We start from the raw sequence: 16,662 nt of genomic DNA, 5'->3' as shown, positions 1-16,662 counted from the left end.
TGGGGAATTCTGTTCCTCTTGAGTAGTCACTTCCCCGAGTTACCTCTGAGAAATACAGGATCACCTGCTCCCCTAGAATCCCTTAGAAGGGCCGGACAAGCTCCTAAGCCCCATCGCTGCCCTCCCCAGGAGCCCTGGGTCTTCACTGGACGAGGCTCTTGCCCCGCGGAGTTCTGGGAGTCGTAGTTTTCTTCCTCACGGTTCCTTCCAGATTCACTGGTGGCCAAGACTCGCGAGACTGCGATTCCCAGATGCCTGAGCGAATCGCTGGTCACGTGTCCGGCAAGGACGCGGGGCTGGTGGGCGGGGGCCCGTCCGGTGCTCCGCAGCTGTCAGTGACTCCACGAGCTCGCGGGTCCCCCCCTTGGCCCCGAGACCCCGGCATGGTTCGTGGGGGCGCTGTGGGGACGCGTCTCCCCACGTCCGGCTTGGACATCTTCGGGGACTTGAGAAAGATGAACAAGCGCCAGGTAACGGTGGCTCGCGTGGGGGGCGCGCCCGGGGGCCGGGACCGGGACCGGGACCGAGACCCCGGCTGGCTGTGATTAGGGGGAGTCATTCGGGTTGGGGCTGCGGCATGGACAGCTCCACGCGACTCCCGCGCCACGTTCTCATAGGCCCTGGGTTCGAGTCCGCACCGACCCAAGTGTGGGCACTTGTGTGTGCTCTCTTGCACTGACAAGAGTCCAATTAGGGGAGGGTGGCTGGGAGAGGAAAGAGAACGAAATCCAGTCCTATGGATGTCAGACGTGGTTGAGAAAGCGAGGAAAGTTGACTCGGTTGTGAGTGACAGCTGTCTGCAAGTATTTAAAGGGCCACCCGGCGGAAGGGGGAACAGGTTTTCTGGCGGGGCTCCTGAGGCCTGACGCCCAGAGGAGTGCAGCCTGCCGATGGAAGGGGCAGAAAGGCACGCGGAAGGAGAGGCTTTCTAACAGGGGAGCTGCACAGTAGTGCCTCCCTGAGCAACTACTGCCCATCCTGGAAAGTGGTTTCTGCCCGGAGAGCTAAGTGGTGGTTGGTGTTCATCATCGTGGACTGAATCAGTGCTCCAGAAGGGAGTCTGTAACTTCTTTATTTTTTAAAAATGGAAGTACAGTTGACTTACAGTATTATCTTAGTGTCGGGTACCTCTAACTTCTTTCTCAGAATTTGCCGTCTGGTTGCATCTTGAATGTAGGAGGCAGTTAGTGTGGGGTCTTTCGCAGCTGGGGCTGATTCCTCATTATTCTGTGACCTCAGAGGAAAAATTCCTTCTCGCCCTCTTCTTAGCTGTTGGTCTAGCTCACTCTCTTTTGGGTCTTCTTTTCAGTATAAAGCAAAAGGAGTAGGGACTAGAAGGGAAGCAAAATGAGATTTCATAAGTTTCTAGATAGAGAATCTAGAGCAGTGGTCCCCAACCTTTTTTGGGCCACAGACCGGTTTAATGTCAGAAAATATTTTCATGCACCAGCCTTTAGGGTGGGATGGATAAATGTATCACGTGACCGAGACAAGCATCAAGAGTGAGTCTTAGACGGATGTAACAGAGGAAATCTGGTCATTTTTTAAAAATAAAACATCATTCAGACTTAAATATAAATAAAATGGAAATAATGTAAGTTATTTATTCTTTCTCTGGACTGGTACTGGTCTGCGGCCCGGGGGTTGGGGACCACTGACCTAGAAGACCTGTAGAGCACAAACACCATGATGGATATTAATGGATGCTAATACTTCTATTGATACTAATAATGAAGTGTGCTAAGAAAAATGCAACTTTCCTAGTAGGAACTTGTGATTGTCTTTGGAAATGGTATTCTCATGATTTTGATGGCGTCCTGTTTCATTTGCCCTATTGTATTGAGGAGTGAGGCAGTGCCCATGGCAGGGCATAGCTTAATCCTTTAGGCATATGATTTGTTTGTTTGTTTTTCCCCACGTAGAATTCCAGACTAGTGCAGTAACATGGGAGAGCTTGGTGACTTGAATTTCATGAACTGTGTTTAGGAAAATCAGGTTGTTTCTAGGTGTGCATAGCTGATGAGCTCCTAGGAGTGTCTGTGATTCAGATGAGTTGTGGCAGTGATTATCACGGGCTTGAAAAACAGACAGCTAATGTCTGGGCATTGATACTGTCCTCAAGAAAATCCTCCAGGAAACGGAGCTTTATTTAAACATCTAGACTTAATTGGCCTGGTTTTAAAAGTGTCTCTAAATTATGACTGATGGTCACAACTGCAGACTCTCAGAGAAGGCTTGAATGTATCAATTCCTAAGCCATTTTGAAAGCTCTGTGTATTTGCACTCTCCATGATAAGGCCTATTAGTAGCTGTTGCATTGCCTATGTTTTGCTAGTCTTCTAACCTAATTAATATTCGGGAGCTCAAATCTGCTGCCTCATGGTACTTTTTTACTTTTTAAGCTTTGTCTTTTTGACTGTTTCTTTTTCTCTTTCCCTCCAAAATAGTGTGCTGTGAAACCTTGTCAGGCAGACATGCTCCACCAATCCTGGAAGTGAGATCTGCTTTTTCTGCTGCCCCTGCTTGCTCTTAATTAAGGCAAGAGCCACATTGCAAACACAAGGACTCTTTGTTTCTGCAGTGAGGAAGAGAGGAAGAAACACAGCTACTGGCATTTCTGCTGCTCTGTCAGCCAGAATATCTGGTCTCAAATGTTTGTTTAAAACCCTCAGACATTGTTTATTTCATCTTTGGTTGACAAAGACAGAGTGTGGGCTTCTAAACTTTGCTGGGTTATTAAGTGCGGAGCATACAAAGTTGGTAGGCAAAGATGAATAGCAAAAGCACCTTCTTATTCAAGTCAGCTTGTCAGTAGTTCAATCAAAATTATGTTTCTAGGTTCCAGGATTCTGATCCCAGACTCAGATTGGCAGGTCCCTTAGAGACAGGCTGTTGGAAGTGTGATCTGTGCTTTTGCAGTTAGCTTGTTAGGTTTTTGTATGATTGCCCATTTCTTTAGCAAATAGATATCTTAAAGGAAGTTTTTTTTAAAGTTAGTTTTACTTCCCGTCAATGAATATTTCTAGCATAGGAAATCATAGTGGAAAATACATACTTAGTATCCAGTCTTTATTAAGTAAAAGCAAAGTTTTATAATGTGCTCTTTTCAGGGTGCAGCCTGATGGTTTGAAAACCTCTCTAAAAATGACAGTCTCTGTTTAAAACCACAGCTTGGAGCTTTTCTAATCAGAGCTGCAACTTCATAATGAAACAAAGTTTATTTATCAAATCCTTCAAGTCACACAGCTGGTGGAGAAGTTTTTGAGTGAACCACAGTGAAGAACGGCTTCAGATTGATGTGACTAGACCGAGTTTACTTTAAAAGCAGCTCTTTGCCCAGTACTTTAACAGTATCCGCTTAGGACCCCCGTTTCCTCTTCTGCTCTCCTGGGAACTTAATGATAGTTTCATAATTTTCTCTTGACACAATAGCCAGTGTTTTTAAAGACGGTGTGCAACTTTAAGTTTGAATTACATTTATTTTCCTGTTTTCATTTATTACATCAAAATATCTTCAGTTATTTTAATTCACTTTTTATGTCTCCTCCTTCAGTCATATCCTTCCTAATCACCTCGAATTGCATCATTCCACATAGGTGTAATGTTAGCAGGAGACAGGTTTGAGCTCTGCATCGCATCAAATGCGTGTCTATGCTGTGTCATACTTTTCAAAATGATTATTTCAATACCGTATAATATCTGGTCAAATTGCACTTCCTTTAAACACCCCCTCCCACCCAGTTTTGGAATTAATCCATGCTCATGATAGGAATTTTAAAAAAATAGAGAATAGTTGAAAGAAGAAACTCAACTCTAATCGTTTATAATTGCACTGCGCTGAGATAGCCCTGTTAGCATCTTGGGGCATCTGCATGTGTGCGTTTTCTAACCTGTTTTATAGTTTGTGGCGATCCCACTACAGCCTACATTTTTCACTTAACATATCTTAAGTATTTGTCTTGTCCTTAAAAGTTGCTGTGCATTGATTTAAGTAGTGCAGTCATCTGCCGTTATTTACTCATCATTTCTCTGTTGTTGCTCATTTATTTCCTTTTCCCTGTTGTGAGAAATAAGCCTGAGACAAATACCTTGGGCCATTGTCTGCTATCTGCCTTCCTCTTACACTGAATTGGAGGAGTAGAATTACTGGGCCAAGAGAAACTTCTTGATACTCAATTGCTTTCTGAATGGTTAGGTCACCCAGTATCCCCGCCACTCAAGAACTGAGTCTTAGCATGAAAAAGGGGGCGGGGCAGGAGGGTGGAGGCAGGATTTGGTTTGAACCCTTTAAATGTTTATTCACCACTTGTATTTCTTCTCTGGAAAATTAATAGTTTTAAGCTTTTACTTTTTTTTTTTTTTTTTTTGCTCCAAGATAAGAAACCAGGAAAGGAAACCAGATCAATCAACAAGTAGAAGCTAGGACACAGATGAAAGAATGGTAACTGACAGCCAGAAAAAGCCAGGATCCTAAGTCAGCAGTGGGGGAAACTGAGGAATAACATCAGAGTTTACGCCACAGAACCCTCGAGGGCTCACACACTGGCAGTACCTGTGTCTCTGGACCTGAGGGTGAAGGGAAGCAGAGCTGAAATCAATTCAGGTGGTGAAAAGGCTGAGAAACAGGGCCCTAGGCGTCCTCCCCACTCTGCTCAGAGGACTTTCTCTCCGGGTCGGGGTGTGGGGGTTTATTTCCTGGAAGTGCCAGAGTAGGGCTGCCAGGCCTCTCGGAGGGCATGCAGACGGCTGCGGCCGCGAGGGCCTGCATGCTCAGTGAAGGGAGGGGTCCGGAAAGAACCCTAGCCCTGCTGTGCAGGTGAGCCCTTAGACAGGCACATGTGGCCAGGCAGAGGGGGTTAGGGACCTGGAGGTGGAGCAGGTATGTTGCTGAGAGTGGGTGGCTCAGGTGGAGGGAAAAGGTCGTTGGAGATTAGGAGGCCCCGGAGTCCAGAGGCCAGACTGTCAGGTGGGCCGTCCACGTGGCTGTTCACATTGCCCTGGGCAGCCGCAGGCATTGCGAAGAGGAAGTTTGAGGCCGGTACCAGCGCCGGTACCGGAGCGAGGAGCCGTCCAGAGGACAGTAAGCGCAGATGCCCTAAGGGGCTTGCATTTCTGGCAGTACTAGCCACAGTGGCTTTTGTCCCTGTAGACCCTTGGAGGATGGTGACATCTGGGTCAATGCATCCACAGCTCCACGGTTTCATGACAGGGGCACGTGTTGCACTTCCCCGTAGTCCCCAGGCGTGGGTGGTGTGGCAGGCATTTGTCAGCAAGGAAGAGCCTGGTGCTAAAGTATGTGAAGACAAGGACAAGTCCTGTGGGTCATAACTCAGAGGTCTAAGGTGGAGCGAGGTCAGTTTAGGATTATATGTTGATTTACGTGACTTTCCATTCTTGGAACATCTAAGCCAGGGGTCTCAAACTCAACTCAGCATGTGGGCCGCAGAGCAAGATCACAGCCGTTCGGTGGGCCGCACTAGGTCTACAAAAGGCAACTGTTACGCAACACTTTTCTCACTGCAGTTGAAAACAAAAAAAAATCAGTACAACAAGCACAATTGTACATGCAGTTTACTCAGTGTCACAAAACGACCAGAAACTGTAGTTCGCATCACAACTGCTGTTAACTAAGCTAATATCTAGCTAGGATGCTAGAGAAATGAAAAATACAAGTAGGCCCCTAGGCTTACTTAATTTTATCCAAAATATTTTGAACTTCGTGGATTAGTCTGCGGGCTGCACAAAATTGTTCGGCGGGCCGCATGCGCGGGCCGCAAGTTTGAGACCCCTGATCTAAGCATCCATGTGTTTGAAGTTTTCGTTGAGTTTTCAAGCGTTCTTTGAGATAGAGAAGAGCCTCACTGCTAGGCCCTGCGGGGCTCCGATGCCTCCTTTGGGGGCTCCTCGCCCGGGCTGCGGAGTGGTTCCCGGTGGCCCCCCACTGTGCGTGCTGGGCACGTGGGTCAGCCCTGCGCTCCGCTAGAGTCGAGTCCCAGGCACTGGGCCTGAGTGGCCGGGCCCTGCCAGGGTCGAAGGAAACCCTGGAGAAGGAAGCCGAGTCTTAGAGAGGCCTTAGCAGAACAGGTCCCCTGCGTGCTCTGGCTCCTTGCCCTTTTCTCTCACTGAGGGAGAGACGGGCATGGAAGGCTTATCCCAGGGACTAAAGTGGCAATGCTACCCAGTTTGGTGGTTTGTGTGAATAAGGCTCATGTCATCACAGCTTTGCATTTTTTATCTTAAAGTTAGGCTTAGTGCCCGCCCCGCCATTGGTTTTCACTTCCTGTCTGGCCTTCTCGTTCCAGCTCTATTACCAGGTCCTGAACTTCGCCATGATTGTGTCTTCGGCGCTGATGATCTGGAAGGGCCTGATCGTCCTCACCGGCAGCGAGAGCCCGATCGTGGTGGTGCTGAGGTGGGTCCGCGGGCTGCTGCTGCCTGGTGTTGCTGCTGGGCGAGGCCTGCGCGGCCGCCGGGACTCAGTGCTGGAAGTGCATGCATCTTTATTGCTATATGTTTGAGAATATTTTACCTTTTCTAGCTTTTGTTGAAAATCTCCTGTTTTCCGACAGCCATTTTAGAGCTGTTACCCTGTTGATGCGAATGTTCCCGTGCAAACATTGTGCTTTTGTATCTTAGGGTTCTCATCCACCTGAACGACAGTTTAACAAAATGCTGTTAATGCACTGTTTGTGTACAAGCTGATCTTTAAACAGAGGCCATCGGAAGTGGGTACTTGGTTTTCCTTGTGCCAGATAGGTGAGCAGCCCAGTGCCTAGCTCGGTGGCTGGGATGTTCTTGAGCGGCTTCTGCAGTACTGTCGTAGGGGCTGCTCTGGTCCCAGGCTATGGCTCTCATAGAGCACAACGTGTTTATTTTAGAAGGGTTCACACTTTAGTTAAGTTATATAGCCATAAAATCATCCAAGGGGGGAAATTAACAATCAATATGAAACTGAACACCCAGGTTTGGGAGCCCTCGGGTGTGTCGGTTCTGGACGCTGTTTGTGCGATGTGTCCAAGATCACTGAGCATTCCGGTGGGTGGGAATGGAGCCCCGCTGTTGTCCAGGCATGATGGGTCACAGCTGTGACTTGGGCAGGGTCACAGCTGGCCCTTGCAGCGGCTGAGACCAGCACGCAGGTTCTGGGCCCCTAAGCCAGTGCCCTTCCTTCTACAGGTCCCCACCCCATGTCATGGGTTTCCCCTGTGGCCCCAGCTTCACCCGGCTGCCCTTGTGTGGCTGGCCCAGGGGCCCTCTTCTAGGGATACGGCATTTCATAGACTCAGGGGCCTTAGGAAAGTGCAGGGACCCCTGAGCCACTGGCATTCACGCTGTGCTTCAGGAGTGCCCTAGGGTCTGGGGGTAGGTTAGGAGGGAACAAGGGCCCCTTGGCCTTGCTTCTGTTTTGATAGCTGTACTTTACGTGTCATGTTAGAATTCCTGATAAGATTTCATTGGAAGGATGAATTTTATGGCTTTTAAAAGAAAGAAGAAATTAAAAACCTCAGATTTTATTTATCTCAGTTGAATTTATTGGGATGACATTGCTTAATAAAATTATGTAGGTTTCAGGGGTACAATTCTATAATACATCATCTGTGCATTGTATTGTGTGGTCACCACCCGAAGTCAAGTTTCTTTCTGTCACCATTTATCTGCCTGTACCCTCTTGTACTTCCTTCCACCCCATTTTCCTCTGGTCATCACTATATTGTTGTCTGCCTATGAGGTTTTCTTTTTTTCCTTAATCTCCACTTTTTTTTGTATTTTTTCTGAAGTGAGAAGTGGGGAGGTAGAGAGACAGACTTCTGCATGTGCCAGACCAGGATCCACCCGGCATGCCCACTAGGAGGTGATGCTCTGCCCATCTGGGGCATTGCTCCATTGCAGCCCAAACCATTCTAGTGCCTAAGGTGGAGGCCATAGAGCCATCCTCAGTGCCCAGGCCAACTTTGCTCCAATGGAGCCTTGGCTGTGGGAGGGGAAGAGAGAGATAGAGGGGGAATGGTGGAGAAGCAGATGGGCACTTCTCCTGTCTGCCCTGGCCGGGAATCAAACCTGGGACTTCCACACGCTGGGCCAATGCTCTACGCCAGAGCCAGCTGGCCAGGGCCTCCACTTTTTTTTTAAATTGAATTTTAGAGAGAGAGGAAGGAAGAGAGAGACAGACACAGAGAGAAAAACATTGATTTGTTGTTCCACTTATTCATGCTGTCATTGGTTGATTATTGTATGTGCTCTTAGCTGTGTTCAAATCCACAACCTCAGCATGTCGGGACGACGTTCTAACCAACTGAGCCACCTGGCCAGGGCCTCTTCACAAATTTCACCCCTCTCCCCCAACCTTCCCTTTAAGAGCTCTCAGTCTGTTCTTCATATCTATGAGCCTGTTTCTATTTTGTTGGTTTGTTTATTTTATTCATTAGATTGCACATTTAAGTGAAATCATGTGGTACTTGCTTTGACTAAAAGCCTCAGATTTAGAGAGGCCCTCTCACTTAACAGATGGGGAGCCTGAGGCCCAGAGAGGCTGGGTCACTTGCATCTCAGTCACTTTGGCAGAGCCAGGGCTAGATTCGAGATGTTGTGGCCCTTCTTAAATCAAACACCTGCACACTTGAACGCAGAAATTGTGAAATGGCCGTATGTAGGGACTTTTAAAAAAAGCATCCCTTACAATTCTAAAGCAATGTGGTTTGTTAACATAAGCTGCTGACATCACGAGAGACGTGTGACCTTGGGGAACACTGACCTTGGGGGAATGCCTGGCCGCTGAGGAAAGCACATGTGAGTTGATATTAATGAGGCATTTCAAAGACCTGCTTTTCTTTTGAGACACTATAATGACGTGAGGCTGCAGAGCACTCGCCCTGCCTCTGAGGCCCGTCCTCTGACCTGTCTGGGTGCCCTTTCTCTAGATGCAACTCCTCATTGTTATTGCAGACGGAGGTGGCTTTCTAAAAACATCTCCCTGAGGTGTGTCTCCAGGAATTCTGTTGAAAGAGGGAAGATGAAGCAGTAGATGAAGAAATTATCTTAAGCATTTTAGTCATTATTCTTTAAAAGAAGACAAAACCCTCAAGCCGTTATGTTTTATTTTCAGAAGACAAAATAAACTTCAATGCTGGGGCACAAAAACAACCCAGATCTGTTTGTACTAGATGATTTTTTTCTCTTACCCTGTAGTCATTTATATTTCAAGCCCTTTCTACCCTTTTTTTCAGATCTTTTTGATTTCTAGATCTATTACCACAGTCAGCGTCACTTAAAAATGAACCCATTAGGCCCTGGCCGGTTGGCTCAGTGGTAGAGCGTCAGCCTGGCGTGCAGAGGTCCCGGGTTCGATTCCCAGCCAGGGCACACAGGGGAAGCGCCCATCTGCTTCTCCACTCCTCCCCCTCTCCTTCCTCTCTGTCTCTCTCTTCCCCTCCCACAGCTGAGGCTCCATTGGAGCAAAGATGGCCCGGGCGCTGGGGATGGTTCCTTGGCCTCTGCCCCGGGCGCTGGAGTGGCTCTGGTCGCGAAGGCACGACGCCCCGGAGGGGCAGAGCATCACCCCCTGGAGGGCAGAGCATCACCCCCTGGTGGGCGTGCTGGATGGATCCCGGTCAGGCACATGTGGGAGTCTGTCTGACTGTCTCTCCCTGTTTCTAGCTTCAGAAAAATACAAAAAAAAAAATGAACCCATTAGCAGGTACTTAATGACAGGCCAGTCTTCAGTGCACTTCTCCATGCTGCATTCAGTGTAAAGGTGTGACAGGGACCAGCTTCATGAGATGCTTTCATTGTGAACCCACACTTTCCTTAAAAGCTCCTGATTTCTTCACCAAGTGGTTCATTCTCTCCCTTCCAGCCCTCAACAAACTCATTCCTCATTGGTTGCACAACCCCTGGATAGCCATATGTCTAGGTCTGATTCATTTTCTCATGCATTAAACAAAGCATGAGCATATATACGATGAATTCTATTTTGATAATTCCAGCTTCCTCTAGCTTACAATTGATTTTGAAGCCAGCAAAGATGTTTGGCATGGGTTTAAACTGGTATTGTGGGATCATTTATTGACCTCCAAAAACATTGGTGAGAATTGGGCATTCTATAGAATATGGTCAAAGGAGATGCTGCAGGAGTCAAAAGACTTGGATTAGAATTTGTCCCAACTCTCAGCTTGGCTGGTGAAAGCTCATCCTCCTAAGTGCATTCATTTGTTTGTCTCATTCCTTGAGCAAGTACATCATGTCCTAGGTGCTGGGGATGCATCATAAAACGGACTAATTCCTCTTGACTCTTAACCAGCTTGCAGTCTGCAGTTCTGAATGAAAATAGCAATGTGTTTGTAGATATGGACTCTAAAGGCTAAATCAGCAGCTTTTATGTCAAGGGGTCCACATTATTCTTGGTTCTTTTTCCATCTAACACATACTACAGAATGGCCTGCTTCTGCCTTTCTCAGACTTAAATCTAAGAAGAAATCGTCCCCTTTCTCACTTAATGGCAACACCTTGCACAGTCAGAAGGAAACACAGTGGCTTGTTTTATAGTTTGTAGATCTAGTGGGCCTATTGTTCATAGACCTGTTATACATCATAGACCTATTGATGAAACTGGAAACTCTAACTTATGTGTTAGTTGTTATATTTACTATGAATTGTAATGCTCACCTTGTGACCCTAGGGTAATTTGGATGTGTCTTTGTGTCTCCTTCTAGTGGCAGTATGGAGCCAGCCTTTCACAGGGGCGACCTTCTGTTCCTCACTAATTTCCGGGAAGACCCTATTAGAGCCGGTGAAATCGTTGTGTTTAAGGTCGAAGGACGAGACATTCCAATAGTTCACAGAGTCATCAAAGTTCATGAAAAGTAAAGAGGTTTTACTTCTGCTTTGGTGTTTGTAAATTTTTTGGTAGACTGTTTTAATTGTTGATTAGAAAGTACAGAAGCACTGGCTTATGTGTCTAGTTTTGGCACTGGTTGGTGGGGTGACGCTGGACCTGCTACTTAACTTAGTCTGTAAGATGGGAATGATAATACTTTACCCACTGAAATTATGAGAATTAAATGAACTGACATTCATTAAAGAACTTGAAAATAGTGAGGTGGAACGTACTATGACATAATATTATTTGAAGGGGTCCCAAAGAAAATCTAATCCCATTATAATTGAGGATTATTTTGATATGACAATTATTTTCTGAAATATAGAAAGCTACCTGTTTATGTCACTTTGGATCAAGTGGCATTCTCAACAGTAGTATTAGCCTTGGATGGATGAAAATTCCTTTTCCCAACTCATTCCATGATGGGGTCCTTGCATACTCTGCATTAATTCTATTCTACCCCACCCCACAGATGGCCTGGCCTTGCCTTGCCTTTAAACTCCCATGATGACTTGTAAAGACACTCTTTGAGCACCTGAAACAATTACTTCTAGCTCAGATGCATTAAGTTCCCATGAGATACTACAGTCATGTGGTTAGTGGAAATGTTACATTTTCTATATGTGGTTATTCATTTACTCTTATGCAGGCTTAGTGTAGCATTTATACTTGCACAAGTTATGGAATTAAATTTAGTTTGTATATTTGTGTTTTTAATAGTACATCACTACTCATCTTGGGTGTATGTGCTCCGTAATTCTTTGTACATTTCTGTAATTCTTTGTACATTTCTGGGATTTAGCATCCCATTCCATTCTCTGCTTCCAGGTTTCCCAAAGAGGTTCACACTTAGAAATATTCACTTCTTTTTACTCTAAACAGGAGAATGACTCTGTTTCAATTTGTTAATACTTGTTAACTTACTGATGAAGAAATAAGCTGTCATAATGTGACAGTACTCTCACCTGATTTAAAAATAATTTCTGAAGATGAGTGGCTGTCAGAGTGGAGGAAATAATGACTTGCTATAATTTGCATGAACTGTAGACCACCCAGATTTTTATCCTCTTGGTTACCTTTATAACTGTGCCTGCAAATCAGCTTAGTCCTTTTGGCATGGTTTCAAATCTTTGTAGACTTTTAAGCTTTTATCAGATTATTATAGTGCATTTTTTTTCATTTGTCTATTGAAAGAAGACGTTCTTTAATAGCTTTGTAATGCTGTAATGTTGTTTTTCTAGTGTCAAGGCTCCGTAAGCATCAGTTTAGAATGTTTGAGATGGATCCCTCATGTCTCTTTAACACGCTGGTGTCATGCCATTTGGGATTGCTGTTTCTCTGCAAACTGGCTTATACCACTTCCCTCCTGGTGAAGGAAAAATGCATGAACACATTCTGCATTTAACAAGGCAAAGTGAGCTGAGGGGAGATCAAAGAACACTTGCATTTGACTTACCTTGTGCTCAAATGTGTGATCTTCAATCAAGTTCATGTCTCGAGTGGAGAGGAATGTAACCCATGTTAACAAGCTGGACTGAGAAGGAGGGAAATGCTGGAAGCTAATGGCTGTTTTACTGCTGCCCTTGTGCTTTGCTGTGCTTTTTGGTTGTCAGGGTAACTTGAGTGTTTTAGAATTTAAGTCTATAAAATTGTCATTAGACTTGTGCTTTAGTTGAATGATTATCTGAAAGCAATCATCTTAGACCAGGAAAGATCAGGTTATCTTAGACTGCTTTTCTAAATGCCCATCTCTGGTTATAAAGTGTTAGATAAGCTAATCTTTTTCTCAGGGTGCTGTGCTGAAAATAATTTTTGAAAAGACATTCTTTTATTTCCAGAGATAATGGAGACATCAAATTCCTGACCAAAGGAGATAATAATGAAGTTGACGACAGAGGCTTGTACAAAGAAGGCCAGAACTGGCTGGAGAAGAAGGATGTGGTGGGAAGAGCCAGAGGGTAAGCACTCATTTCTAAGTTACATAGAAGATTCGGAAACCAGAAACATAATTAGAAACAAAGAAACTGAGATAATAGAATCATACATTATAAAGAGTATCTGTCAGGAGAGCAATGAGTAGCTCTAGTTTATATTGTGATAATGCATTAAAACTCAGAACTGACCAAGGACCTAAAATCTAAAGCTGGATGCAAGTATATTATCTGTGGCATGCGTTTGAGTCTATTTTTGAAATAAATCCTCACCTGGAGATTAGTTATTTGCAGTTCTTAAATAACAATGACAAGAAATCCTTTCAGAGATAACCACTGTTTAACACTTTGGTGAATATTCTAGATATTTCCTGTACCTATGCAGATGTATAGGCACATGTAATAGATAACTTTACATAGAAGAATTTTATTTTTTACCTAACAGGAAGTTGGAAATAGCTTTCAGTATCAAAGCTACATCTGTATCTTTTTAAATGGCTATATGCTATTCCCCTGAAAATCATGACTTATTTAACTAATCCTCTTGTGGTTGATATTGAAATGATTTCCTGTTTTTCACTATCAAAAACAGTTCTGTGATAAGTCTTTTAATATTTATCTTTGCATAATTGTTCCAGCAACGAGTTCTGCTTCTGATTGACGACAGAGAGTATATCCTTTTATCAGAGAACCAAAAAGAGGCAACTGTTCCTCTCTTGGCGACCCTTTTATGTTTAACCCTTGTTAGAAATGCCTTTTAAAAAATCATTTCTAAATCCCTCCAGCTGGGTAAGGCTGAGGGCACTGGTTATTCATCAGACTGTAGCTGAAGGCCTCTTTCTACCCTTTTTTCTCTCTGCTCACCTTTAACCATTTTTACTCTATTGAATTTCACTTGAATATGTGCAGGGAGATGAGAGGCTTCCAGCTGGTCATCAGTTCTGTATTTTTAGAAACTCTGGTGAAGGCTTTGTCTAAGTGGGAGGTTGAAGCCACTGATTTAAAGAAGACAGGGTGTGGGGTGGCGCTAAGGCCGTGTTACCTTGTTTCCCATTAGTGACGTTAATTTTGTCAGCCTAACCATCTGCTAGCCTGTGCTCTGACACTTCTCTGTCTGGGATCATAATCGTGTTTGGGTGTAAGTTCTGAGATTCCCATTTATTTGTATTCACTGCCTAGTATACTTTCAGATATTTGTTACATCTGAAAAGCACTGTGGAATGAAAAGTACGGTGATTCTAGATGAAGCTAATTACTGTGTGCTTTAAATGCTTTCTATAACAATACCTTTTAGACTCCACTGAATCTCACTTTGGCACTAAAAAAATGAAGAAGTAGGTTGATGGAACTTGCCCATTCCATTTGTACAAGTGGCTCAGCTGTCTGAATCCTGTTATGGTGAATGCAGCAGGTGGAGACAAGTAGTGCTTCTGCTTCAGACCTGGTCCTGGCTGTCCACTCGGACGCTGTTACCTCAGGAAGCCTTTGAGACAGGAGTGACGACTGCCCTGACAGCCCCAGGAAGACCTGCTTCCTAGGCTGATGTGTAGTGTTTTCAAAGGTTGCTATCATGTGACACACAATCTTGATATTTCTGGATTTTTATCTCACAATTTAGGTTTTTACCGTATGTTGGCATGGTCACCATAATAATGAATGACTACCCAAAATTCAAGGTAAGAATTTATATGTGTGTCTGTATTTTTTTTAATTGTAGCTTTTAATTGCAGCTATAAAGACATAGCTTGTTTAAAACGGTTTGCTAGCTCCTTTTTCTGCAGTGTATTTGTCAATAACTGCAAATTAACATAATCATTTCAATTGTATAGTTAAAGCAGCTACTTTTATCTTTTATGTTCATAGTGTTATGTTCTAAGACGGCACATATGTTTGCTGCTTTTTATTACAGAAGTATGTAAAGAAACAAAGAAAGTGGTACAATAAACGCAGTAATGCTGATTTCCCAATGTCAGTGAAAATGGCGTTATTTTTTAAAAACCACTTGAAAAACAATAGGCAGCCCACACAGGACTGAGCAGTGTGCATTAGCAGTGTTTGCTGGGGTTCGGCCCCTAGTCCTTTGATGTACTTCTGGGATTTTAACCACAGTGTGGCATTAAATAGCAACGTGGAGAACAAGGCATGGGGGAAGAGGTCACCTTTTGATTCTGTCCTCAGTCCAGGACTGAACAGACGTCATCTGAACACATTTACAAACCAGATTTGCCTGTAGACCTCGCGGTAATTTTCCATTCTGTTTTCTTTACAGTATGCCCTTTTGGCTGTAATGGGCGCATATGTGCTACTAAAACGTGAATCCTAAGGTGAGAAGCAGTTCCCAGGACCAGGTTGAAATGAATTCTATTGAAAGAGAGGAAAACTAATATATTTGAAATGTTCCACTTTCTGTGTACAAGGGAAACAATGTGGCGATGTTTGTGTCTTGTCACAATAAATGATTCATCAGTAAAGACTGTTTTCTTTTGTGGGCTCTGATTTGAATCTGCTCAGTCTACCTGCCACTTGTGGTTGTCACTCTAAACCGAGGGGGAGGTCTGCTAGTGGGGACGGTGCACTGTTCCCGCGATGGAGTTTGATATCTGAAGTTCTAAAATAAAGTTCTTTGCAAGGATATAGTAGCATTTCAGGGGGAAATGAACAGGCCCTCGAAAAGAGTGGTTTCTTATACTTATTCAGGCAGACTCTGATCATTAGTAAAGCCTGAAACTGCTTTTAGAAGGAAAGGTGTAATCTGCTTTGTTTTTGTGGTTTGATATCAATTGAAATGGTTGGATAAATTATTTGAAAGTGTTTAGTAATTTATAAAACAGTGCACACTCCTTTGGACAGTTGCAGAAAGGTAGAAGGGGCTTGTCCCTTTCCCCGGGCTCCCAGGCCTCTCGCGTCTGATGGATTTGCCTCACACATAGTCCTTCATTAAAGTATGTATCGGGCACTTACGGCCCAGCCTCTGCTGCGGGGCTAAGGCTGCAAAGGCCCAGCCCTGATGGAGTTTGTAGCCAAGTGGGCGGAGCAGCTAATAAACTGACCCATGATTTCAGGAGTTGCTATGAGGGAAGATAAAACAGGGTGAGTGGATAGAGGCTTTTCCCAGGGGGTCAGGGAAGGCCCTGCGGGGGGTGGGACGTTAAGCAAGGCTCAGAATTGAGAGGAAGGAGGCATGGAAACCTTGGGGAAGAACCGTCCAGCCGGGGTGAGGCCCCCCACGAAGGGGATGTCCTTGAGCCTCAGGCAGTGGGGACTCAGAGGCGGGGCCCGGGCTGCACTCTGTTCCTGACGCAGTTCCGTTCCTGACACATGCCCAGGGAATGCCGGGCTGCTGTCCCAGACCACGCCGTGCATAGCAAAGCATTAGAGGACCACGGAGGAGGCCGCTGTGCTCCAGACACACTCTTCAGTTGTACAGAAATAGTCCCTTGTCACTGAACAATGTGGTGGCAGCATCCTTTCAGTCAGAACTTACAGATCTGCCTCCCTCTTTGGGGTCTGTGCAATCCTGATCTAAGGAGTTTAGAATCCCTAAATGTCACTTAATCACCTATGGGCCTTGAGCAAGTAGTGGCTTCCCGCAGGCTCAGATGGAGGACAAGAAGGACACTTCCTGCCTGGTTGTCCTGAGTAAGAAGTAGGTAACTCACTGAGTCCTCATAGCACGGTGCTTGACATGCGTGTAGGACATGCTCCATAAACATTACTCATTGTTGCGTGTTTTCGTTTCCAGTGTGAACTGCGCCCCTTAAACACCTGTGCGGGGGCTTCAGGAGGGAGCTCCTGATTTGGTTAAGGACCAGCAGGAGTGACCTGCGGGAGGCGGCTTGCCGGGTCATCCTTTCT

At 45.1% G+C, this 16,662-nt stretch overlaps 1 protein-coding gene across 1 annotated transcript; it reads left to right on the top strand.

The window, feature by feature from the left end:
- Positions 1-274: 274 nt before the first annotated feature.
- SEC11C (SEC11 homolog C, signal peptidase complex subunit) lies at positions 275-15,278 on the top strand. Its single transcript, XM_066247264.1, has 6 exons — positions 275-470; positions 6,303-6,412; positions 10,710-10,859; positions 12,715-12,834; positions 14,426-14,483; positions 15,077-15,278. Exons 1-6 carry the CDS (start codon positions 384-386, stop codon positions 15,128-15,130), a joined length of 579 nt encoding a protein of 192 aa, XP_066103361.1. The 5' UTR covers positions 275-383; the 3' UTR covers positions 15,131-15,278.
- Positions 15,279-16,662: the final 1,384 nt, after the last annotated feature.

Source organism: Saccopteryx bilineata, chromosome 11 (assembly GCF_036850765.1).
Source record: "Saccopteryx bilineata isolate mSacBil1 chromosome 11, mSacBil1_pri_phased_curated, whole genome shotgun sequence".
Lineage (NCBI taxonomy): Eukaryota > Metazoa > Chordata > Mammalia > Chiroptera > Emballonuridae > Saccopteryx > Saccopteryx bilineata.
This window is presented reverse-complemented; position numbering and strand designations above follow the sequence as displayed.